General features: G+C 41.3%; 1 protein-coding gene across 1 annotated transcript in view; it reads right to left on the reverse strand.

The window, feature by feature from the left end:
• adgrl3.1 (adhesion G protein-coupled receptor L3.1) overlaps positions 1–24,268 on the reverse strand; it is a 119,703-nt gene that overhangs the window by 28,065 nt on the left and 67,370 nt on the right. Inside the window, exons 7-12 of the mRNA XM_030727286.1 lie at positions 14,327–14,740; positions 13,878–13,981; positions 12,867–13,052; positions 11,258–11,296; positions 4,182–4,365; positions 154–276 (exon numbers count right to left, since the gene is read on the reverse strand). Of these exons, the coding sequence (XP_030583146.1) occupies positions 154–276; positions 4,182–4,365; positions 11,258–11,296; positions 12,867–13,052; positions 13,878–13,981; positions 14,327–14,740 (1,050 nt within the window). The remainder of the gene's footprint in view (positions 1–153; positions 277–4,181; positions 4,366–11,257; positions 11,297–12,866; positions 13,053–13,877; positions 13,982–14,326; positions 14,741–24,268) is intronic.

A 24,268-nucleotide genomic window follows, 5' to 3' on the forward strand; every position in this document is an offset into this window, starting at 1 on the left:
TAGTGCTCTCGATAATTGTTGCAAAGCAATCGTGCCAGAAATTTGACACTGCAAGCTGGTGAGAAAGGAAGCTTGAGAGACAGAGAGAAAGAAAGATTGTGGGTATCACAGTGAGAGTAAGAGTAGGAGGAAAATATGAGATTTCTCTTCTACCATTTCTGCCATGCTGTTTGAGAGTGCTGGCTGACAGCTGGATGGAGTTTCCATGTTGTTCCGACTGAGGAAATGTCAGGTCTGCAAGGTTCCCATCCGTGCTCAGCCTGGCTACTTCCAGTTCTGAAACGCAGACACGCAAACGCAAACGCACACGCACACGCACACGCACACTCTAATGGTAAGTCATAGCTTAGCACATTACATCAGATTTGCTTTTCAGACTCTTGTAATAACCATGTTTTCTCACTAAGTGCTGCACAGCATGGCCCTGGCATGAATCCTGAAACAGTTTCAAGCTTCTCCCAAACAAAGAAAATGAAAACGCTGACACATATCAAAGTAAAATAATGTAAATTTTTTTTTTCTGCTAAAAAAAGGTAACAATGTCTCCAGGCAACTGCTCCAAGACTTTGAGGTAGATTATTCAGCCTCCTCTGTATTGTAGGAATTATTTCACCATCCAGGTTCGTTAGCACATTCCTGATTACAGCTGTGTAATCTGTTAGATAAAGTTTCTAATTAAGAACTAATTATACCTTTGGTGTATTGCTATCTTGTGTTTCTGAGCAAGTCGGTGAGTTAGACTGCTGCTTTCATGGTGAAAACACCCTCCCTGATCAAATAAACAACGCAAGGACATCTCTGATGGAAATGAGGGTAAAAACGGGAGGCAGAGTGGGACGAGAGGTGGAAAAGACAGACAGATGAAGAGGTCATGGAGGAGTGGTTTGGAGAGGTAAAAAAAAACTGAGAGGGTACTCAGAGGAGTGGAATGGATGAGATAAGCAGATACACTTAAAGGAGAGGACTGGAATAGAGATAGAAGGAAGCCTATGTTCTTTCACAGGCGATAGATAAGGCTTACAGGCAAGAGATACTAAAGTATAGAAGTGAGGAAATGGAGGAAGAGTGAGGAAGATGGGCATAAACACAGACACTGGTATGCATGCTCGCATAAAGAAAGAGCACCACTGGTTGAGAGTCCCCCACTTGCGCATGAGCTACATCCACCCACCCACATGCACGCATGCACATACACACACACATCCACACCCACACGCATCAGCGGGGTATCAAAACACGCTGAGTCTAATCTAATTAAAGCATCCTTGTCAAGACAATCCTCCTCCTAAGAAACACACTTGTTCATTATCGTTATCACACGCGCACGCTGTTACCGCTGTGTTATCCCTTCAAATCACTGTTTTGGTTCTAATAATAACACTATTTATTCATCTGCTTAATAATGTGCCTCATAGTCACACACACAATCTAACATAATAATATCACTTACAGTAGCTGCTGTGGCTCCTTTAAAATGCGTCAAATAATTTATTCTTGTCACTCACTCTCATCTCAAAGACTTGCAAAAAAAAAAAAAAAAGGAAAAAAAGAAAAGGGAGGAGGAAGCTTAAAAAGTGCAAGGAAGAGAGTGGAGAAGAAAAGAATCAGAGAGAGGAGAGAGAGCAGTGAGGATGAAGGAAGAGAACGAAAGAAATGACAGGCTGGTTATGAATAAAGGGGAGAGATAATCATGGTGGATCTGCCCACTGGATTAGCTGCGAGGGAAGATTAACAACACAAAAAGCAGAAGAATGTGGAGACAAAATTTTGCAGGAAAAAGATGACTTCCTTTTTTAAGTTCCTCAGAGAGGCAGTAGCCTACATCTCCACGACTGTTTATGTAACCACATTTATTTAGTGTGATGAGGAGGGAGAAAAAAAATTTGGAGTAGATGCAAGTCTGAAATTATGCAAGGTGAAATTGTGTAGGATGTCAGTTGTTGGAATGAACTGTTGTACTTAAACTTAAGCGAGAACATAAAGTCATGTTGTAAGGACTGACTTTGAGGAATCTTAACTAGCTTTGATTGGAAATGCAGTAATTTTATCACCATTATCTGTGACTGAAATAGCTGTAATTTCATTGCCTGCTGATGTGAAAGTGAGCAAAAAAAACCCCTTCAGAGCATCATTCCTCCACCACCACCACCCTCAAGCATGCGCTCATTCAGTCGTCCTTCTTATTTCATTATCATCTTTATTTTTTCCTCTCCTGTTCCTCCTCCATTGCTTTTCATCTCTGAGTAACGTACAAGCCCAGTGAATGTTGGTAATGGGGGAATGGTGTGGAGGAATTAAAAAAAAAAATCAAATCAAAAGCTTGGGGGGGGGGGGCATAAACAAGAGGATAACCAAGGGAAACATAACTGAGTGCAATTTACTGATCTGAGCGAAGATGAAATGATCTTTCACAGATATATACCATGTAACAAAATGAAAGTCAAATAAACTTTTTACTCTCAAGTAAAACTCCCATATTCCAAAGTCCAATAATGAGATAAGTGAAAATAAATATGAGAAGAGACAACGGAAAAGGACAGGAAATAGGAGGAAAGTTGTGGACACAATGCCAGTTAATTGTTAATTAATTGTAAACAGTTAATTGTTAATTGTGCAAGGAGAGACAGTATGAGCATTTCCGGAGCCCTATGAAATGACCTCCAGCAGGCCACTGGTGTGAATATTTCTGGCCAAACAATCAGAAACAGACTTCATGAGGGTGGCCTGAGGGCCTGACATCCTCTATAGTGGGCCCTGTGCTCACTGCCCGGCACTGTGGAGCCCGATTAGTATTTGCCATAGAATACCAGAATTGGCAGGTCCACTATTGGCACCCTGTGCTTTTCACAGATGAGATCAGCTTCACCCTGAGCACATGTGACAGAGGTTAAAGGGTCTGGAGAAGCCGTGGAGAATGCTATGGTGCCTGTAACATCATTCAGCATAACCAGTTTGGTGGTGGGTCAGCGGTGATCTGGGGAGGCATATCCACAGAGGGACACAGACCTTTACAAGCTAGGCACCAGCACCCTGACTGCCATTAGGTATCGCAGAACTTGCAGAACAACCTTAATGTCTTCACTTTGACCTAAAGCAGGCATGCAAAGCTGCATGCATTCTGTTGTATGTGTTGCCATTAGAACATTACCAAAATATTAACATATTCAAAAGTATTTTCATCTCTTGAAAATGTAACCACACTATGTATATTAAGAGCTTTAGCAGTCCAACAGGTATAAGATTCTAGTGCCCTTTTGTGCTCAGAATTGTAATTGCTTTGCTTGAATTAATAATATCTGTACACAGTCTACTTACAGTATTAAGAGGATTAAGTACTATAACAGCGAGATCAGGGTGACAGGTTGTTATGCTTAGTTCAGTCACACAGCATGTATATATATTATAGTGATACTATTTTGAGTATCCATGTGGACTCACAACAGAACTCAACACTTATTGTCCAAAAATTCTGATATAAAATTTGATGCAACCCAACGTACCACAAAAAACTGCTCAGCAATGGCCTGATGACCTCGACACAGAGCTGAAGGCATCTTCAAACTTCCCAAATCACAATACAACTGAGCATCACAACAAGCCAGCAATCCACAGAACCCGAAGGACCTGCTGTGAACACCCCCGAGGTCCCATGTACAGTCTACATGCATGTATATTATCACATACATGAAGGAAGATGCTATCTTTTGACACGCTGTGAAGCTAGATAGTATGCTTTGCCTCTCATTTGTATTATAAAACATAGATTTCAGACATTGGATTTGATAATGCCTGTTGTCAGTGTTGCCTCTTACTCCGATATTACATCATGTTCTTAGATCTTCAGCAGACTTTGCTGTTTCATGTTATTATACGTTCTGTAAAAGGAAAAAACAAAAAAGAAAGAAAACTGTGAAATCTAATAAAATAAGGGTATTTTCTAAAAAAAAAAGTTCCATCCTCCATTACTTCACATTTAGGTAAAGACGATGAGACTAAAAATTGCTTTTGCTTCAATCAACTCCTACTCTGAACTTGCCCAGTCCACCACCCAGGACATGACTGGCTCCTTCAACTCTTATGCTGCGGCAAACGGAGTCCTTGCTAAAGGCCATCTCAACAGTCAAGAGTCACAAGGTCCAACTGAGTTTGGAGGACAGGAAGAATCCTAAAAATGTACTCACGGATGTAGTCAGTGGTCTCCTGCACAGTGTCAGTCTTCAGGAGGTTGTCAGCTAACATAAAAGCCCCGGTCTCCACGGTGTCGAGGAGCAGGGTAGCCGAGTGAAGCTGCTCACTAGTGGGCAGTTCTCTCCATGCTTTCTCAGCTCGTGGATGCAGCAAATTATTCACCGTCTCCACCATGGCCTGGGGCAGCAGCAGAGACACAGAGGTCGCAAAGAGGAAACAAACACGTTTACCACTTTTAGTCACTGAAAATGAATGCAAATCCACTCATAGCACAAATAATATTGCTACCCACCAACTACCAAAAGACAGCACTCAGTTAAGAATGCAGTTAAAAATTCAGTTACATCAGTGAGAATGCAGCTACGTTTCAATTATCATGTTAATAAATCATGATAACCAAGCCCCCCCCCCCCCAAAAAAATGTTAGCAATGCAAACATGGCATTCCCATGCAGACACAACAGAGACAAAAACACAACAGTTATTAAATCTAAAATATATCATCAAAGTAGAACTCCACGCTTTTTAATGTTTACTACAGCCTTTTCTTCTCTTTGTATGAGGACGCTGTGGTAGAAAAGCCATCACAGATGTTATGAAAATCAAGCTAAGCTAATTAGCTGATTGCAATCACCATGTGTTGACACCCCCAAACCTGGTTGAGTTTTTTTCTCCCTTTCTATTTTTTTTTTTTTTTTAAAGCCAAAGTCTTATCTTTAAGTTTGAAAACTTGTGCTTGAGGGTCTGAGAAGAAATTAGAGTTTTATCAGATAATGTCTGCTGGGTCATATCCAGCCGTGCAGAACGGGTTTGAATCCAAAGATATTAACAAATTTAACAGAAAAGAGTTGGCTCACATAGATGAAATGTTCTCTATAAAACAATGCTTATTTTGTCTCCATCTCACATTTTTGTGGCGCTTTTAAGGGTTCACTTACCCATTCCTCTCTCTGTCTCTCTTACACACACACACACACACACACACACACACACACCTTAGAAGACCCTGAGAGAGATAAAGAAACAGAGAGAAAAGAGAGCTGGAGCAGAGGGGGATAGGAAGGGAAGGGCCATGTGAGAGTGATAAAACAGTCCAGTGAGTCCATGGTGACAGGCGTCCACTGGGAACAAGAGAGGCGGAAAAGCGACTACAGGTACTATCAAACACACACACCTCACACTCCGGTCTGTCTCTTTATTTTCTCTTTCACTTGCTCTGTAAACCAGCCTTTCTGCAAAGAAAGTCCAGTCCCTCACTCTGCCCTCACTCTTTCAATGCTTCTCTCTCTTGAGAAGCGTGGATGGGAAAGCGGGAAAAGTAACACAGGTGCGATTATACGAGCTAAGGGGGGGGCTCCAGTGGGGAATTGCAAGGGCAGGGAAGAAGAGTGAGAGACATCAGTTTATTGGCATTCACACATCCACCGTTTGACTTCATTTCTGTCCCTTTCACTCAGGGTTAAGGAGAAGTGAGAGCAGAAAGGACGAGAGAAGACAGAAGCAGAAAACGATGGTGTGTGTGTGTGTGTGTGTGTGTGTGTGTGTGTGTGTGCAGTAGATAGGTAAAGCCTAGAGGAACAGTATAGATGATGATTCATATTAGTATTTATGCCATGTGCTGCCAAATATGCATCCTACCTGTTTATTTTGGGGGGATGATATCCACGTGCAGTTACAATATATCACACACAAGAAAAATTGGTGCTTAGCCAACAAACTAATATGATAATATTATGTCCTCTTTTAGCACTAGCAGTTAATTAGCTGGGATGCATATTGAATGAGTTTGGGAGGGCTACATGTAAACAAAAACTAATTAATCCACTGCTTCGGCAAACAACCAGAATAAGCAGGCGAGGATATGCAGCGCACATGCAAAACATACAAACCAGTTTCCAAAAAACTTGGTTCGCCGTGTAAAACGCAAATAAAAACAGAACGTGATAATTTGGAGATCATTTAAACCCTGTATTTAATTTAAAATAACACAAAGACAACATGGTAAATGCTGAAGCTGAAAAATGTTTCATGATGTTCTGTTTTTTTTAAATAAATACTCATTTTGAATGTCAGCAACTTGTTTTAAAAAAATATGGACAAGGGCAACCAAAGACTGGAACTATTAGTGAAACATCTTGGATTAGGTTTATGAGAAACACGATTAGATCACCCCAGAGAACGCCATGCGATATATCAAGAGTCAAAGAATCCAGATATACATTTTACAAAAAATAAAAAGTGAAAAAAATGCCTCGTGGTGAGACAAATCAAAATTTGAAAAAAAATGTTCAGAGCCCTAGCGGTCACAAATAGTGCATTTGGTTTTCCCTGGTGAATTCCAAATAAAAATACATAAATATGGATTTTCTCAGATTTCTGAAAAGTCTGTGGGGATTAAATGGCATTAGATGCCACAAGAAAAGCTTAAACAATCTGGTTTTTATATAGCACTTCTCTACTGCACTTAACACAACACAGTCACACAAGCACTTCAGTATTTTAACCAGCAACACTTTGGCACGCAGACCGGAGCAGCCAGGGATTGAACCAGTAACCTTCCGATTAGCAGGTGACCTACTCCGCCTCCTGAGCTACAGCCACTGACACAACACGTGAAGCCACATGTAGGAATGCTGATTTGAGCCAACTTTGTGTGTGCTTTTGTTTTTGTTTGCTTTTGTTTTCCTCACTTGCCCATAATTACCAGTAGTTATGAAATCAAACAAGTTAATGCTGAAATATCACCCAGATTTTTGAAGCAACTATTTCAGTAATCAATTAATTATTTGAGCCATTTTTAAAGCAAAAATTATTTGGTTTCAGCTACTTAGTATTTCACACTTGTACACTTATCTAACATTTTGAAATGATTACGTAATAAAATATTTATTAATTAAACAATTAATTCTAATTTTGTTGCATAAAATATCAACAGATGCAGCTCAGTGCTGCAAAAAATTGTTAGTGAGCCTATCTAAACCAGCACTGGCAACAATTCTGAACTGCATATGCAACCTGCAAAAAAAAAAAAAAAAAATACTTTATACTAATGCCACTTTTCCACTAGTACCTACTCAGCTTGGCTTGACCCGACTCAACTCAGTATTTAAGGGTTTTCCATTAGGTGGTAGTACCTGGTACCAGGTACTTTTTTAGTACCTACTTAGCCAGTTGGTTAGTGAGTCGCTAACACACTAACCAACTGGCTAAGTAGACAGACGTTTTTGTGTGTGGTAGCTGAAGAAAGAATCCAGAGGGAGCAAGACAGAGTGACTGTGTGTGTTTGTGTTGCACGCTAATGATGTCACAGGAGTTTCAGGCTGCCTGGCTGAGGCGGTACTCAATTGTAATGGAAAAACTGAGTAGAGTAGATTTGAGTTGATTCGAGCTGAGTATTGTGATCCAAGCCAAACCAGGAGAACACTGAGCTAGTTTGGTTTCATTTTTCCTCCCCAATCTCATCTTTTTTGTTCTATCTGACTTTTTTTTCAGGGATATTGCTGTGATCAGCTACTAACTGAGTACAATTATCATACATAGGAATGATATTTGAAATTTCAGCCATCAGCCCACCCTATTTATTTAGTTATTAGCTTTGTTGGGTAATTTTGTAATTCATTTTGTACTTTGCTATTTACTTTTACTTATTTTCTATTATTTTCTATCACATCTGTCATCGGGTGAGAGGTGTGGTACACCCTGACAGGCAACAACTCACACTCACATTCACACCTACAGCCAATTTAGAATCAGCGGTTAACCTTAGGATGTCTTTGGACTGTGGAAGAAAGCCAGGGCACATAGAGAGAACTCATGCAGGCGCAGGTAAAAATATAAGTCCACAAAGGAAGGCCCCAGCCTGGATTCAAATTCATTACCTTCTTGCTGTGAGGCGACTATGCTAACTACCACACAACTGTGCTGCCCTGACAGCTGAAACTAGACAATAAAGATTGTTTACAATCAGAATTTCATGTAATCTGTGCATCATGAAAAAAGGGTTCAGAAGAGTCTTCTCCTGTCTTAATGTTGTACTGAGTGTGTGAATCAGTATGTGCATGTCTCATACATATATGATGTGGGAGTACATGTCTGCAACATACTGAAGGGGACTGGGATACATGTCATGTATGTGTTCTTACGTCTGTGTGTTTAACTGAGTGTGTGCACAAGTGGCTAAGAGAAGACTTGTCGTGCATCATTCTGCTCCACTTGCTGTACAGTAGCCGAACAGGCACAGACAGAAGAGGATGTTCTGTAGACATGTCAGATAATGCAATGGCACTGCTTTGCATTCATTCTCACTACTGGTGCTGCTCCCAAATGCTCACTTTGATGTGTTTCAGATAACCCAATTTTTCTACTCTCATTAAATGTTCCATTACTTTTTATTGAACTTTTGATTATCGTGCATTTTCAATTTCACATAATTTTTTTTTCAATGAAATTTAATTCGCTGGAATCGAGATTACATCTAAAGAGGAGAAAGATAGGTAAGGAGAAGAAGGGGTATGATTTCCTTGAGGTCCAGAAATATCAGCATCAGAAAGTCAGAGATGGAATATATGTTTGTGTGTGAGGGTGGGGGTGAGCGACTGTGTGTGTGTGTGTGTGTGTGTGTGTGGGTGCGCCTGTAAGCTCTGGTGCCGTTGGTGACATTTCTATCCGCACAAGTATGAGGACTTGAGGGCTAAAATAGAGACAGGTTTTTTTTTTAGGGGTCTTCAAAGAGGGGAGAGACTCTGCAGAGACAGATAAGAGTGTCATTCGTTTGTGTGTATGAGTGAAAGTGTGTGTGAGGCTATGTATTGCAGAGTAGGCAAGTGCATGTGTGCACATATACACAGCACGCATGTACATATTCACATACACACACCAGTAAATGGGGCAGAAGTGAAATGCTTTGAAGCGTTGGGGTAATCCAGCATAAACAGCAGCAGCAAGACAGACTAGAGCTGGGTTGGTCTACTACTCCAAGCTACAGAAGGAGAACGCGGGCACACGCTCGAGCACGCCCAGTGCGTGGATGTACAGTATGTGTACACTCACGCACGGTAACATGTAACCTGAAAGGGTTAGGACGCGCAGGAGCACGGAAAGATGGGAGACTTGAGAAAAGAATGGAATTTTCTTCCTTTTACTTGCTTGGATGAGCTCTGAGAAGGTGCATGTTTTGAAAATGTTTTCATCAGAGAAGCAGGCTTATCTGTCAGTTGTTGTTTGAGTTTGTCTTCCCTGACAGGATGAGTTTGCAGCTAAATCAGGCTTTAAATTCACAGCATGCCATGTTCTGACCTGCCATCCGTAAATAGAGGGCAAATTAGACATTGTCATTGAGCATCGCTGTCTTCTCCCTGCCCCCTTTATTGTTTTTTTTCTTCTTTCTCTCACACTGGATTTCTGTTTCTGTAACTCGCTTCTCTTTTTCTGTTTAATTTCTAGTCCCTCCTTCCCTGTTTCTCATTTCCCTTCTACCTTACAGACTGTGCCCCCCTCCATCAATCCACCCTAAAGCATCAAAGCCTCTCCACACCACCAACTTCATCATGAATAAATTGCCAATTTAGTATACATGAAACGAGTCCCCAGTTCCCCAAACGAAGTGAGAGAGGAGGGGAGATGAAGTGTGAGAGGCAGAGAGAAAGAGAAAGAGAGAGAGAAAAGGAGAGGGAGAATTCAATTATTTTTTGTCTCTATTAAGAACCCAAACCTCCTGCCCACTCTTCTCACTTGGCAATTAGTGCTGTAGATAATTAACGAGAAGAGGGCAGCACCACACCACATCCCTAATCACGTGCATTTCTATCTGGCAGAGTAAGGGACTGTTGGTATAATTTTGTTTCACATTACTAAGGCTAATTATATAATCGATCACTCCCAGCCCCCTGCAGAACCCAAAGTGTGTGGTGGTTTTGATTTTAACCTGTAACAAGTTGTCTAAATGACGCCACTCCCTGAAATGCAGCATTTATTGGATTAAGGAGACACATCAAAGTGTCTGACGGCTGTGATGTGACAGCAAAAGATCATTGTTGAAAGTGTATTCATATATTTGTGGTGTATGTGCGCGTGTGAGCTGTGTGTGTCAGCTTGCATATAGTCCTAAACCATGTTCTATGATGTGACATTGCTGACTGGTGCTGACGTTAAGACTTTTCAGGGGGAGAGTGGAAAAAAAGCCTGCATCAGGAGAAAAAGAGCTACCCCATCACTAGTGTGTGTGTGTGTGTGTGTGTGTGTGTGTGTGCGTGTGTGCGTGTGTGTGTGTGTGCGTGTGTCAGGGGTGCCGACAGAGAACACGAGAGACTGCGGTCTATCTACAGCTCATGGATGAGGAAGGTGGGGTCCTTTTGATGTTCTGAGAAGTGATTTTAGCTGACCAGAAATATGCCTAAATGATGTTAGATTGTTTTGTTAGCGGTGTCAGCCCATGGCGTCAACACATACAAACATCAATACAAGCAGACCAACAAGGATGGACCATAAATGAATACCAAGCCACAAACACAAGCTGGCATTATTTTCTAAGGCACCAAGGCCGTGATCAAGCAATATGCAACAGCATATCCATCATATTCCTTTCTTTCTGATAGAGCAACACAGAGGGCATTTCATTGAATGGAGATGGATAGCGAGTCGTTTGGTTTCAGGCAGGCTTGTTTACAATTCTGCAGACAGAACTGCAAAACAGATGAGCTATTATTGATATTGATCATGGCCTCTTATCAGCACTATTGATTCTGAATGCAAGAAAAAAAAAATTTAAGCCGAAAACAAAAAAATGTCAGCAAACCCTTTGAGGAGACTGAATCTTTACTACGAGACAACAAGCGGATAGTCTCCCCTGTTACATGACAGCCCTCCTCAAAGGGTTAAATTGCAAATTATAACACAACTGCTGCAGCATCGAATTAGAATTCTACATAGAGCCTTGTAATGTGTGATCACATGCGCACACACAAAAGATCTCTTGGTAGATTACATGCTGAGTGGGGGAACAAAAAAGAAAAAAAAAACATGTGGGACTGTGGCGTGGCAAAGTAATCAACCAGACCAGGAAACGGAAATACCTGTGTGAAAAACCTGCAGGACCTTTCTCTCTTCTGAAGCTGCAAATTCAAACAATTCAGCTGTTAGCGATGTAACACCTCTTAATCATATGCACACACACACACACACACACAGACACACAGAGACAGTTGAACCCACTTCATTACCACTACACGAAAGGGCTTTGATGGCTAAAATATATTGTTATTCTTTTCATTCGCCTCCTTTTGTCATTTCTTACACTCTAATTGTCTTTCATACTTTTTCCCCCTATTCTTTCTCTTCCCCTTTTCTTCCAGATTGCCTTAATAATTTCCTCTGTGCCTCCATTTCTTTTTTGCTACTCATTCGGTGCATCTACTGTCAAGTGAATTGATGGCATTAATTACTGTGCCACTCGTGCGTCATTGGTCATATTTGATTTCCAAACAAAAATTTGCATAATATGCTAGCATATTACTCAGTTAGATTTATATATAATTGGCCCATTATTGAAATCAGGAGGAACACATTTCCTTTTCATTGGAGGGCTTTTTTCCTACATATCTAACACTTAACAGGCCATTTGGTCAACAGCAAAACACAGATTAATTGATTCCACTTACACATGCTCCAGTATGTATCGACTTCCCACATGTTAATGAATTACTTAGAGGAAGCAGAGGAGATTTAAAGTGTGCGATAGTGAGACAAAAAAAAGAGGTCAACAGGAAAAGGGAAGACAACGCAGACAGAGGGACTCAGATGCTAAAGCTAAATATAAAAGGCAGTGGCTGCCAAAGTGGTGGCAGCAGCTGTCAGTCTGGTGGCTAAACCCCGCCTATCACTGTTGACCTCAGCAGAGACGATCAAGAAACAGTCCAGCATCTACTCAGTCAGTCAATTAGCCAGCCAAGCCAGCCAGTCAACCGTTCCCCTGAGATTTAACACACTTTAATTGAATGCCTACATGCCTTTATGGCGCAGAACTAAATTTATCTACAGCCATAATAAAACGGATCCTTTGCATACTTAGAATCGAGTTTCCATTAATGTAATCCCGAAGTAAGAGCTCAAGCCTAATTGTCAACAACATATTCGGAGTTGTAGCTCAAAGGCTGAAGTTCATTAGAACAATGAGCTATGACGTAAAACATGTCCCAAGTCTGTATGTTTTAATGAGAATAACTCCTCATGGCCCAAGACAAGAGTTTTATTAAATTTGGTTCCGGCTCTGAAAAGAGTTCAGGAACTATGCCAAAGACTAAAAGCAGTTATCTATCAGCCATAATGTTGAGCAAAACTTGTTACAAAGAGCCACACACAGAAGAGGATAAAATACTGTCTAAAAGCAGCTATTTATCATCTTGAAATCTACAGTTTTATGTATGGTTCTTCATCAAACTCTGCACACAGAGACTTTTCTAACCCCTGAGAATGAGTGTAAGGCAAAAATACTAACAACTGCTGCTTTTCATCTTACTGTTAACTTCAAAGAGTCCCTCTATCTGTTCCCTTTCTCTCTCATTTCTCTTCCTCTTAATTTACTTGCATTTAAACTGCAAAGCCCCTTTATCCTGATGCTTGAAAGAAACTGCTGATTTTACTCACTCGCTCTACATCTACCTCTTATATTTCTTAAGAAAGTACCTTGGTGAGGCTGCGGGCAGCACTGTCCTTGCCCCCAGGGGTGAGATTTCTGAGTTGGACATCCAGCAGTTCGACTAGTTGGACCATGGCCCGCACTGTGGATGGCACATCGCCAGGATGCAGAAGCCCTTTGGTCTGCTCTGCCAGTTCCCTGGCTACAATTGCTGCCGTCTCGCCCGACCGAAGCTGCGAGTCAGAGTGGATGACAGGGTATGGGAAAGTCACAATGTGCAAGAAGAGATGGATGGCAGTAAGAAAAAAAAATAAAACAAAAACAAAAAGGTGAGAAGTGAAGGAAAAGTTTGAGAAAGGAGAAAAAGTTTGCCAGAGGATCAAGAGTACAACAGTAAGAGGAAGGGTAATCGATGGAGAAGGATGGAAGGGGAAGGACAGAAAGGTGAGCGATGTATAAGAGTGAAAGAGGCGAGGTGAAAAGAAGAGACAAAGAATAGAAAAAATAATTATGATGTAGCCAAGAACATTGTAAAATATGTTTAATATACATAGACATTGCAGCACATTATAGACAGAACTCCCACTTTGGCACCTCAAATTTTTTGTTTTATCCTAAAAAAAACTCGAAAAACCTTAAAACTTGTGTGAGCTAGTCTTAATGTTTAAAGCAGTGGTTTTCAAGTGCATAAGTAATGACAAATGGGGCAGCACAACAAAAGTATTTTTAAGTATCAAACACATTTTCCATGAAAAAGTGATGCACTATATGCAAATAAGCCTATCATAATGTCTGCTAGCCTTTCAAGATGATAGCTCTCTGTGAATTAGGGATGCTATTGAACATTTCCTCTTTCCTACAGCTATATTATATCACTCAAATCTCTAGCATGAGCTGGGGTTAACAAATGAGGATGGATACATGGCCTAAATCTTTCCCTGTGGCCTGTGCCCCTTCATGCGTGAGAAAAATTGCTCCAGAACGATGTTCATCATGCACTAAGCTTAAACTGGGGCTCGATAGGAGCCACGAGGTCTGGGGGTAGCTTTCAGACTTACTTTCTGCATGATGTGGTTGACCCAGGGTGACGTGCAATTGCTGAGGTCAGGGCCTTGAGTATCCCAGTGGCCCAAATGGGCTACGCACACGTATGTAGCCACGCCTGCAAGATAAACAATGGGAAGATAATGAGACAGCCCTGACATTCACCAGGAGACAAGAAGACTCTAGAGCTGCCTGGGGTTCACTAAGCATTTTGCGTTTGTGCTGTGTGTGGATGGTGATGATGGAGGATCATTTTTGATGCATGTATTAACAGATTCAAACAAGAATATTTGTCCTGACAAAGTGTTGAGTATGTGTGTGTGCATGTGTTATAGCATTTTTCCAATAGTTAGCTGATAGAAGAAAACACTTAAAATAATAACATACACAGCAAAGTATTCACACATACTGTTACCATGTATAACTCTTTATACCAGCTATATAAACTATCTATCCTTCTTACCCAGTGTCCCTACAGGGCATGGCTGTTTGGCTGTTTGGCCCTGCTGCGTCCGAGGCCACGATATGTCGGCAGTCACCATTGGACTACAGAAGTCTTGAGGAGGCAGGACTGGGGGCTGCGGGGGTGCTGGAGGGACTTGCACTGGAGGGGACCGCCCACCAGCTTTTTGATTGGTGTCAGGAATCTGATTGCTGTCAGACGATGAACCTCCAGGAGGAGCCAGGATGGGCTGGCGGACTGTGGTAGTTGTGCGATACCGCTGGCCAGGGGAGGTTGTGAGTAGAGGCCTTGGGGTGGTGTAGTAGGGGGGAGAACGTGTTGTGGTGGCAGCGCGGCTTGTAGATGAAGAGGAACCTCCACCACCGATTGGAACCACCCCTCGATTAGGGGGGATTATGGGAGGTGGACGAAAGTCTAACACGAGAGGAGAGACTTTGGTTAAATTCACAAAAACACAAAGCCTGAGTTCTTAAACAAGAAGCCAGAACCCAAAATATGTGCTGTGCACTTTTGTGGAGCTGAACAGTATTAGATTACAGGTATTTTTATGAGCCCTGGATGCTAGGACAAGCATTCAAGGTTCATCCTCAGGATGAAAAAAAGTAAGAAAAAAAACCCAGCACCAAATGATTTAAACAATCAAACAAGCATAAATAATATAGACACAAAGACAATGTAGTGATTTGTTTACACAGTGCCAAATAGCTTTGACAGGGAGTAGCTCATGTTTCTGATGACTTCCCAATGTTAGTGTTTCATCCTTGACAGCGTGGTCATATGCCAGATCTCTGTGGGGTTATTTATTAATATAAATAACTCTACGTATTGCCATCAATTGCAGGACATGTTTCTAAACAATTCAGACAACAATAATTATAACAGAACTTGAATGTGTGTGACAAGTGGGGGCATGCACAAACTACACTGCAAATCTCCAGCTCCAAGCAAGACCAGTGATTGGGTTTTTCCCCTGCAGCAGTCTTTCCTATGGGAGAAATAATGGTTCTTGCTGCTTAACCTGGCAGAAGAAACATTCTTTCAGGTCATCCATGATTCATTACACTATGACGTCACAAGAGGTAGAAAGGCCACTTAAATGCATATGACACATTCTTCTATTGTCAATATTTAATTGTAAAGAGGTTCAATTATTCACACTGACCCTGTTTAGGGGACAGAAATAAAGAATGAATGGATGATGGGAAGAATACAGTATGTTAGTGAAGTGTTAGTGCCATCATGGAAGCAGAGGTTGTACCAGTGTGTCTCACTCTCGTGGCACAAATCAGTCTTGCAGATTAAAAAAATGGTATGAAGAAATAAATGAATTTCAAATTTTATTTACAGTTTCAGTTTAATACCATGCACTGGAGGACACTATTCTAGTCTATCTGCCACACATTTAATTTACAGCTGAGTATATTCAGATATGTAAAATATACTCAAGAGCATTTTTTTTTTTTTAGAAAATTTTAATTACAAACATCTGTTTATTAAATATTACTTATTCCACATAATTATTTTGCCTCCAAACTATGCTATAATAATTTCATGATAGTACTTTGGCACCTGGTGTCCCTGTGAAAAAATCAATACAGGTTTCTAAAAATGTGCTATTGAAATTGCAAAGTTTGTGAAAGCAAGCACACACACACACACACACACACACACACACACACACGCAAAGCGATTCTAATATAAATTCTTACAATTTTACATTATGCAACTCTTTCACAACACAAATATGTATTTTGTAATCGTCCTCTGTAGAGTCAGCTCCTGGGCATATTTTTTAACACATACAGCAGTGATAAGCAAAACCTGTTTAGAGAAAACTGAACCTGGCTGCACTTGCCTGAAAATATTTGATGTTTCTGATTTCTACTTAATAAGGCTCTTTGAATTTTCCAAAAAAAAAAAAAAAAGAAACTATCATTGGCTGCAACTCGTGGTAGCAAAAAGCTGCCTTCATGTTAAAATGATTGATTTCACGATTTTCGATTTCACAAAAACCAGACAGACTTGTGTTCCTCGTGGTTTGCCTTAGGCCATAATATGTATTACACGGTGGTCATTGACATTGAAGGGTTACAGATGTTTCGCTGAAGAAAGGAGTGTAAGTCTGAAATAAGCCTGAGTATAACTCCACATGTGCATATCTTCAATTTCTGCTGTACTCAGAAACATATGTTGACCTTTTATTGGTTTTAATTTCACATTAATTTTCCACTGATTTGTATTAGATAGCAACCTTACATTTACTTACTTACTTAAACCTTTATTTAACCAGGCAGACAGATTAAGAACATGTTCTTATTTACAACTGTGGCCTGGGAAGGGCAAAGCCTTTCGGAGGAGAAAAGGAGAGCATCATTACATATAAGTAAACATGCACACACACACACACAAAAAAAAAAAAATACATAGCAACCTTACATGATTAACTTAACTGTCACAAGTGAAGCAAACCATTACATAAAAGATGGATTGTGCAAAAACGAGCTTCTACTTTCTGTATTGTTTTATTAAATGTTGTCTATTTTGATGTTAGTTCCTGTTTTTTGTTTGTTTCTTTGTTTTTGTTTTTTGAGGGGGGGGTATGGGAAGGTGTGAGTGGAGAATGAAGTGTGAGTGTGTGGGCGGTTGAATGGAGTGGGTGTTTATATTCTTTTCTGTGAACTAAAGTTGTCCCTTCCTGTGGATTTTCTATTTAATTAAAAGACACTGCACGGTTCTTCTCTCCATCATTCTGTCTTCCTCCCTTTCTGTCTGTCTGCTTGACTGACAGCCATCTTACATCCCGCTCCTCCTGTACGTTCTGTTCTGTTTCTTCACAACTCAATGGAGTGTTTCCGTACCTAAACTGTGCTGCTCCCCATTCCTGAATCACTGCCGCCCTGCCTCATGCATTCTCCACGGAACATTGCCATCAATCATGCGTGGCAGCAGTGGCCTAGGGACTAGCTGTCAATCTGCGTGTGTTTGTATGAGTGTGTGTACTTATGAAGCAGAGACTGAGTATGTGTGTGCCTATCTGGACTCAAACGGGAAGCTCCATTAGGGGCTCTGCCACAACAATAGAAGAGTAATGGTGTGTGTGTGTATGTGTGCGTGGCTGAGGTTGATGTCTGCTGTCATTCCAGTACAGGGCAGAAAATACACTGGCTGGCAGCTTGGGGTGAGGTAACACAAAAGTCTGCAAGCATTGTAGGCAGGAGGCCACAGCACTTTGCTGCTCATGCATCTCGATCTCCCTTCCTTCCGTCCTTTCTTCTTCAGCTGTTCTCACGACATTTTTCACCCGATCTAATCTCTGCCTCATAACTTTCTTTTACTTTCCGACAATCTTCTGATTTAAACCTCCATATTTCTCAGCACTACCTTACACGTGCACTCCACTATGTCTTTTATTTGTCTGCCTTTTCCTTGTTCTAAAAACAACATTCTAATGTGATGAATTCATCACCGCCATCACTCAGGATGCTGTGTAAGAGGCCGTAGGGAACCATAGGAGCATGACATAACAGGTTCATGAAACATTTATGAAGAAAAAGGCTAGAGGTTGTACTGACATATCTCCCCGCATTTAAACCGAGGAAACCTTGAGGAAATGTGCTATGACAACTTCATGATGTCAGCTAACCTAAACACTATGCTCTTTGCCAAAACCGGTGCCATAAGAACAAGCAAAAAACACGGTGACGAATTAAGTACAAGCTCATCACTTAAGGATTTTGCACTTATCTATGCCTTACACATGCTTGAGGGTGACACATTTTAACAAATGTATTTTCGGAGAAACCTCAGTCACTGCATTACCTGCCTTTGCATAACAGGAGATGAAAAACAGCCACATTGTGCAAAAGAAACTAGATTTTCTTTAGAGCCTTAAATTGACCAATTTGATGATGCACCATCCTCAATCACTACTTTTTAAAATCGAATTAACTTTCTTTAAATCATTTATTCAAATAATATGCATTTGTGCAACAACACCATTACAGTTATGCCGATGAACGAGATCAAATAATTGCAGAGCTCTAGTCCCGTTCAATTCTACTGTGCAAACTTCATCTGATGAGGAGGCTTCTGTAATATGACTGAAAGCAACAGATCAGTTACTAATGGACCCTGCGGGCTCATAGCTGTGCTCTCTGTTGTTTTCTCGGACAAAAATAAACACTTAATCTCAGAAATGAAAAGTGCCTGAAGTGCATCTACACTTTCATGTGAACTGTCAAACTCAATCTGAAGAATATTTCATATTCTATTCTATTCTATTCTATTCTATTCTATTTGTTTTCCTGACCTGTAGCAAGCCCAGGGGAAGGTGAGACAGAGACAATGGCAGGGTGGCAGTAAACTTGTTCCTGACGTTGTCATCTGTCACCACACTGGAGGGGCCACAGAGATGCTGTCAGTCAGCCTGGGATGCTAGCACATGATCATCTGACATGCAGACAGGCACTGTGTGTGTGTGCGGCAATGTTTTTCTGTGTGGGTAAGACTGCCTGTCTCTGCCTCAGCTCTGTTGCCGAGAATGCTCTTGTTGACTTATCACTTGGTAAACAGAGGGATCGTAAATCCACAACACAAAAGGTAGAAGGCAGAGAGGAGAGAGGAGAGGGAAAATGAACTTCCCCTGGCAAGATTCCCACACTGTCAGAAAAAAAAAAAAACTGAAATGGAAGCAAAGAGGGATTTGAATTAAGAGAGAAGTTTCACAGAACTGAAATGAAGTGTCTATTATATTATCAAGAATGCACGATGATTTACCTAAAATTTACTGCATCTGTGCACTCACACATGCAAGCAGTATCCTGAACAGTGGGGGGGTGGGGGTGGGGGGGGGTGGGGGGGGGGGGGGGGGGCTGAATCCAGAGGGCTCAAAGCAAAGTTATAGTCTGACTTGGGGTATAAAAGCTTTCTAGGCTGGATAGTAGCACACACACCAAATGGAGCTGCATACAGCGATAACGTGCTACCCCTATGGCTCAAGAGCGTGCGCGCGCGCGCACACACACACACACACACACACATACACACACACTTAATTTTTGCTCAGTTGAACAGAAATGTACTTTTCACTCACTTTTGTGCTATGCAACACACACGCACGCACACACACAGAGCTTGTGGCGAGTGGCTCAAGCCTGCTGATAAGACAGAATAGACTACTTCAAAGCAGTGATACTTTCGAGATAAAAAACAACCCCAACTAATAGAGCCTCCCTCAAAATGGCTGCCAGGGACCAGCACAGTCAATGTTTCACATGCAGACACATCCCTGCTCAGCCCCGTTAGCTTTCCAGTTGCATAATCATGTCATCCCTCTGCTGAGGTCTAAGGCACCTGCAGCAAGTTTTCCAATTACATGCTTCTTTCTTAATCAGAGGAAGTTCCCTTGTTCAAAGCAAAAAGCTAATGGGACAGACCAAATTGTCTTTTTTTAAACCTTTTTTTTTTTTGTTTAGTTTTAAAATATAAAAAATCATTAGCACATTCCTTTAAAGCCTGGATTGCCCATTTTCCAGGCATGCTATCAACTTATGTCAATTGTATGAGGACAACTGCAATAAATATTTACATTATATTGCCAGAAGTATTCACTCACCCATCCCAATCATTGAATTCAGATGTTCCAATCACTTCCACCTAGGCATGCCAACTGCTTCTACAAGTATTCATGAAAGAAATGGTTGCTCTCAGGAGCTCAGTGAATTTCAGTGCAGTACCATGATAGGATGACACCTGTTCAAGTCCAGTTGTAAAATGTATTTGCTAATAATATTCCACAGTCAACTATTAGTGGTATTATAACAAAGTGGAAGTGATTTGGAATGACAGCAACTCAGCCACAAAGTGGTAGGCCACATAAAATCACAGAGCAGGGTCAGTGGATAGTGCGCAGAGGTCACCAACCTTTTGCAGAATCAATCATTACAGACCTCCAAACTTCACGCAGCCCTCACATTAGCTCAAGAACAGTGCATAGAGAGCTTCATGGAATGGGTTTCCATGACTGAGCAGCTGCATCCAAGCCTTACATCACCAAGCGCAATGCAAAGCGTCGAATGTAGTGGTGTAAAGAACGCTGTCACTGGACTCTAGAGCAGTGGAGACGTGTTCTCTGGAGTGACAAATCACTCTTCTCCCTCTGGCAATCTGATGGATGAGTCTGGGTTTGGTGGGTGGCAGGAGAATGGTACTTGTCTGGCTGGATTGTGCCAAGTGTAAAGTTTGGTGGAGGGGGGATTATGGTGTGGGGTTGTTTTTCAAAAGCTGGGCTCACCCCCAAGACATTTTGGATAATTTCATGCTCCCAACTTTGTGGAAACAGTTTGGGGATGGCCTTTTCCTGTTCCAACATGACTGTGCACCAGTGTAAAACAAGGTCCCTAAAGACATGTATGAGTGAGTTTGGTGTGGAAGAACTTAACTGGCCTGCACAGAGTCCTGACCTCAACTTGACAGAACACCATTGGGATGGATTAGACTGGAGACTGTGAGCCAGGCCTTCTTGTTCAATATCAGTGTCTGACCTCACAAATGCGCTCCAGGAAGAATGGTCAAAAATTCCCATAAACACACTCCTAAACCTTATGGAAAGCCTTACCAGAAGAATTGAAGCTCTTATAGCTGCAAAGGGAGAGCCAGCACCCTTTGCATATTAAACCCTCTAGATTAAGAACCGGATGTCACTCGAGTTCATAAGACAGATGAGCGAATACTTTTGACAATATAGTGTATCATTAAGACATCTAGTAAAATCCTAGTAATGTATTAGAATGAGAGTTGTAGTGTCCTGGAAGTGCTTGCTACATTATTTATTTCCTTTCCCCACATTTTTTAAATTAAGGGCAGCCCTGGCTGACTTGAATAGGTGGACCCAAGCACAGTTTAGTTGGACTCGGCCACGATATGCATGAGGTGTGATCGCTCTCCAAGCCCAAGCATGGATCTACAACACTCACACGAGACAGCCGTCTTGTTAAGAAATGACAATTATGAGCCACAAAATACATAAACTCATAAAAATTGTATTCTGAATGAGTACTTTTCAGCTATGCATTTGTGTGTGTGAAAGAGAGAGAAAACAAGCACAAGAGAGGAGTTCAGATGCTGAGCCAAGCTGATGCAGATTTGGGCCTAGATCTTCAAAGCCAGTGTGAGCACAGGAGCAGAGGGGTTGGGAGGGAGATCAGTCATGCTCAGGCATGGTACAAAGCAACTGTGCCTAGTCTGAGTACACCCTAAGATTGTACCCTGTTTTTTGACCTGCACATTTAATATCAAAATGTCTAAAGTAAAATCCTAATACATGTATAGGGACACACTCCGCTAACTGCTATTGTTTCTCTTTACTTTCTGCTGGGTTGTGGGTTTCCCTTCCACTCTATTGTCCAAGCTATGCCTGCTTAATTTGGCATCTGCTCTTTGGCAGAAGAGAAGCAGTGCTGAGGCCAAATGCACGCAGAGGGCCTGGCAGAGGCTATCCAATCGATAAGGACACACTCCAGGCAAGGAACAGGTGCAGCAGACTCTCTGAAGCAGAGCTCAGTCTCTACTGAGATGGCTGTGCTGTAATCTTTTTGGGAGTGAGGGAGATAGGCAGCGATTGAGAAGCCCGAAGAGCAGGTGAAAGATGCCAGTTAAAGAAGGCAAAGAAAAAAAAGGACAAAGCTGTCAGAGCAGACTAATGCGTGAAAGCTACAATATAATTATGTTGCATTTTATATGGGTGTACATGATCGGTATTAAGACAGGGTAAAAAAAGATAATTTCACTATGCACTATGTAAAACTATGTAAAGATAAGTAAAAATTATATTCAGCATATACATGCTTTGATGCTCGGACTTGTGCAGTGCTATTTTTAAATATGGGGTTAAATGATATTGAATTGAAGGTTGTGACCTCCCTTCACTTCGACAGAGCCATGTTATCGTGTGATGTGAATAACTTAACACAAAGGGAGTTTGCACACTGTCTCTCACTCACACAAACAACTTGCTTTGGCTGGCCAAAAATGCTCTGAGGGTTAGTCTAATCAGTGACCTGGTGGAAGACGGCCTCCACTTCAACCACTAAGTATTTTTTTTCCCTCCCCTTAAGCTTGTTTCCAACATTTCCTGCACTGCTAAGCACTGCTGTTTTGATTGCAATCTGGTGTCAAGGAGGAGAGGAGAGGAGAGGAGAGGAGAGGAGAGGAGAGGAGAGGAGAGGAGAGGAGAGGAGAGGAGAGGAGAGGAGAGGAGAGGAGAGGAGAGGAGAGGAGAGGAGAGGAGAGGAGAGGAGAGGAGAGGAGAGGAGAGCAGAGCAGAGCAGAGCAGAAAGGTTGGAAAGGGGTTAAAACAGTAGATGCTTAATGCTTGACTTCCTTAGGAAATTGAACTATGTGATTTCAGGCATTAAGAGTTCAAAGGTGAACTTTTACATTTTTTTAACCCGACCATGTGGAAACTAAAGATCTCTATATAATGGTACACTTAGATTTCAGTTTTCCAGTGTTTAATTACTCTCTAAGACTTATGAGATAATTTTCACTCTCCAGATATTCAAGCGTATTTTTCATAAGTGCTTAATGGCCGAAAGACACGTTAAAAGAAGTCCATTTTACTTTCATTTCCACTTGCTACAAAGCAACGTGCCAAGTTTGAGATTTGTATTTTTATAACTAAAATGCTTGGAAGTAACTGTCAAACAATATGCTGTATTTTGGTCTCCTAATTAACTTTTTTTTTGAACACTGCTCTCCAGTTGCCAGGACAAAAAAAAACAAAAATCCACCAGGATTGCTCCTGAAAATTTCATGCATATGCTTCTTGGTATCTGAATTTCAGCGTGGCGCATCTCTCCCACAGAACGTGCAATCAGACTGTCAGACCTGACATTAGGACCTCAGGTAGTTCGTAATCTTAAAGAGCAGTGAATCAGCGCTGGAAAGAGCATATATCGCACTTGTAAGATTCTGAGCATGTGAGAATTTGCAGTAAGGTGAAAAAAATAGCAAAAACAGCACAGGACAAAATGAGAGGAGAGTGAAGACAAGTAAAACAAAGATAGAAGAGGCAGTCCTTCTTAGTTTTAGCCATGTTTTCCCCTCCTACTCTGTAGATGCAGATAACATGAATAATTTTGTGACTTTGTTGGGAAAACTTTTTAAAGTGTGGCAAGGCAGACTGGAGGTGATAAATTATTCAAATGCTTCATCGGAGCCATGCCGCTTGCGTAGGGCAAGTCTCTATAATATGCATGTAAGAAGACATGATGAAACAACTCCATAAACAGTAGAGAATGAGAGAACGTTTGGGGATTGTGAGGGAGGAGAAAGGGGTGATGCGGAGACAAGTGACTTTGACTTTACATAGGCATTCAGTAGGACTCCATAATATATAGATCTAAAGGACTCTCAATGAAATAGCTCTGTGTGATGTGGGAACCGGTTGGGAGCAGAAAAGGAGGACAGATTAGGCGCTAGATAAGGAAGACAGAGTGAAAAACAGGGGAAAAAACACTGAGTTAAAGAGAAAGATGCATGAGAAGGAAGGAAGAAGTATTAAGATTCCTGCCATTGTGAGTGTATGTGTTTGTGTAAGCAGCAGGAAGAGAAAGAATGCAGATTTAACGGAAATAAATCCAAACAGGACAATAAATGCAGAGGGGCAGCTCACTTCCTTGTTAAGTACCAAGGGAGAAAAATAATATGCATTTCAAAAGGATCATTTTCTGCTCCATGTTACATCAACAGTGCGGCAGAATATGCTGGGAGAAAACCTGTACATTATATGTTAGCCCAAGCTGAACTAAACCTGCTTTATTTCTTTCTCCCTTGTGATCCCTCTTTAAATCCTTCAAAGCAGACCTCGTGTGATATAGAAAACTGGGCCCAACATTGTAAAGAAACGTGACCTTTAAATGCCTTGAACTTTGTATCTGTAGA

The sequence above is a fragment of the Archocentrus centrarchus genome, chromosome 1 (assembly GCF_007364275.1).
Source record: "Archocentrus centrarchus isolate MPI-CPG fArcCen1 chromosome 1, fArcCen1, whole genome shotgun sequence".
Taxonomy (NCBI): Eukaryota; Metazoa; Chordata; class Actinopteri; order Cichliformes; family Cichlidae; genus Archocentrus; species Archocentrus centrarchus.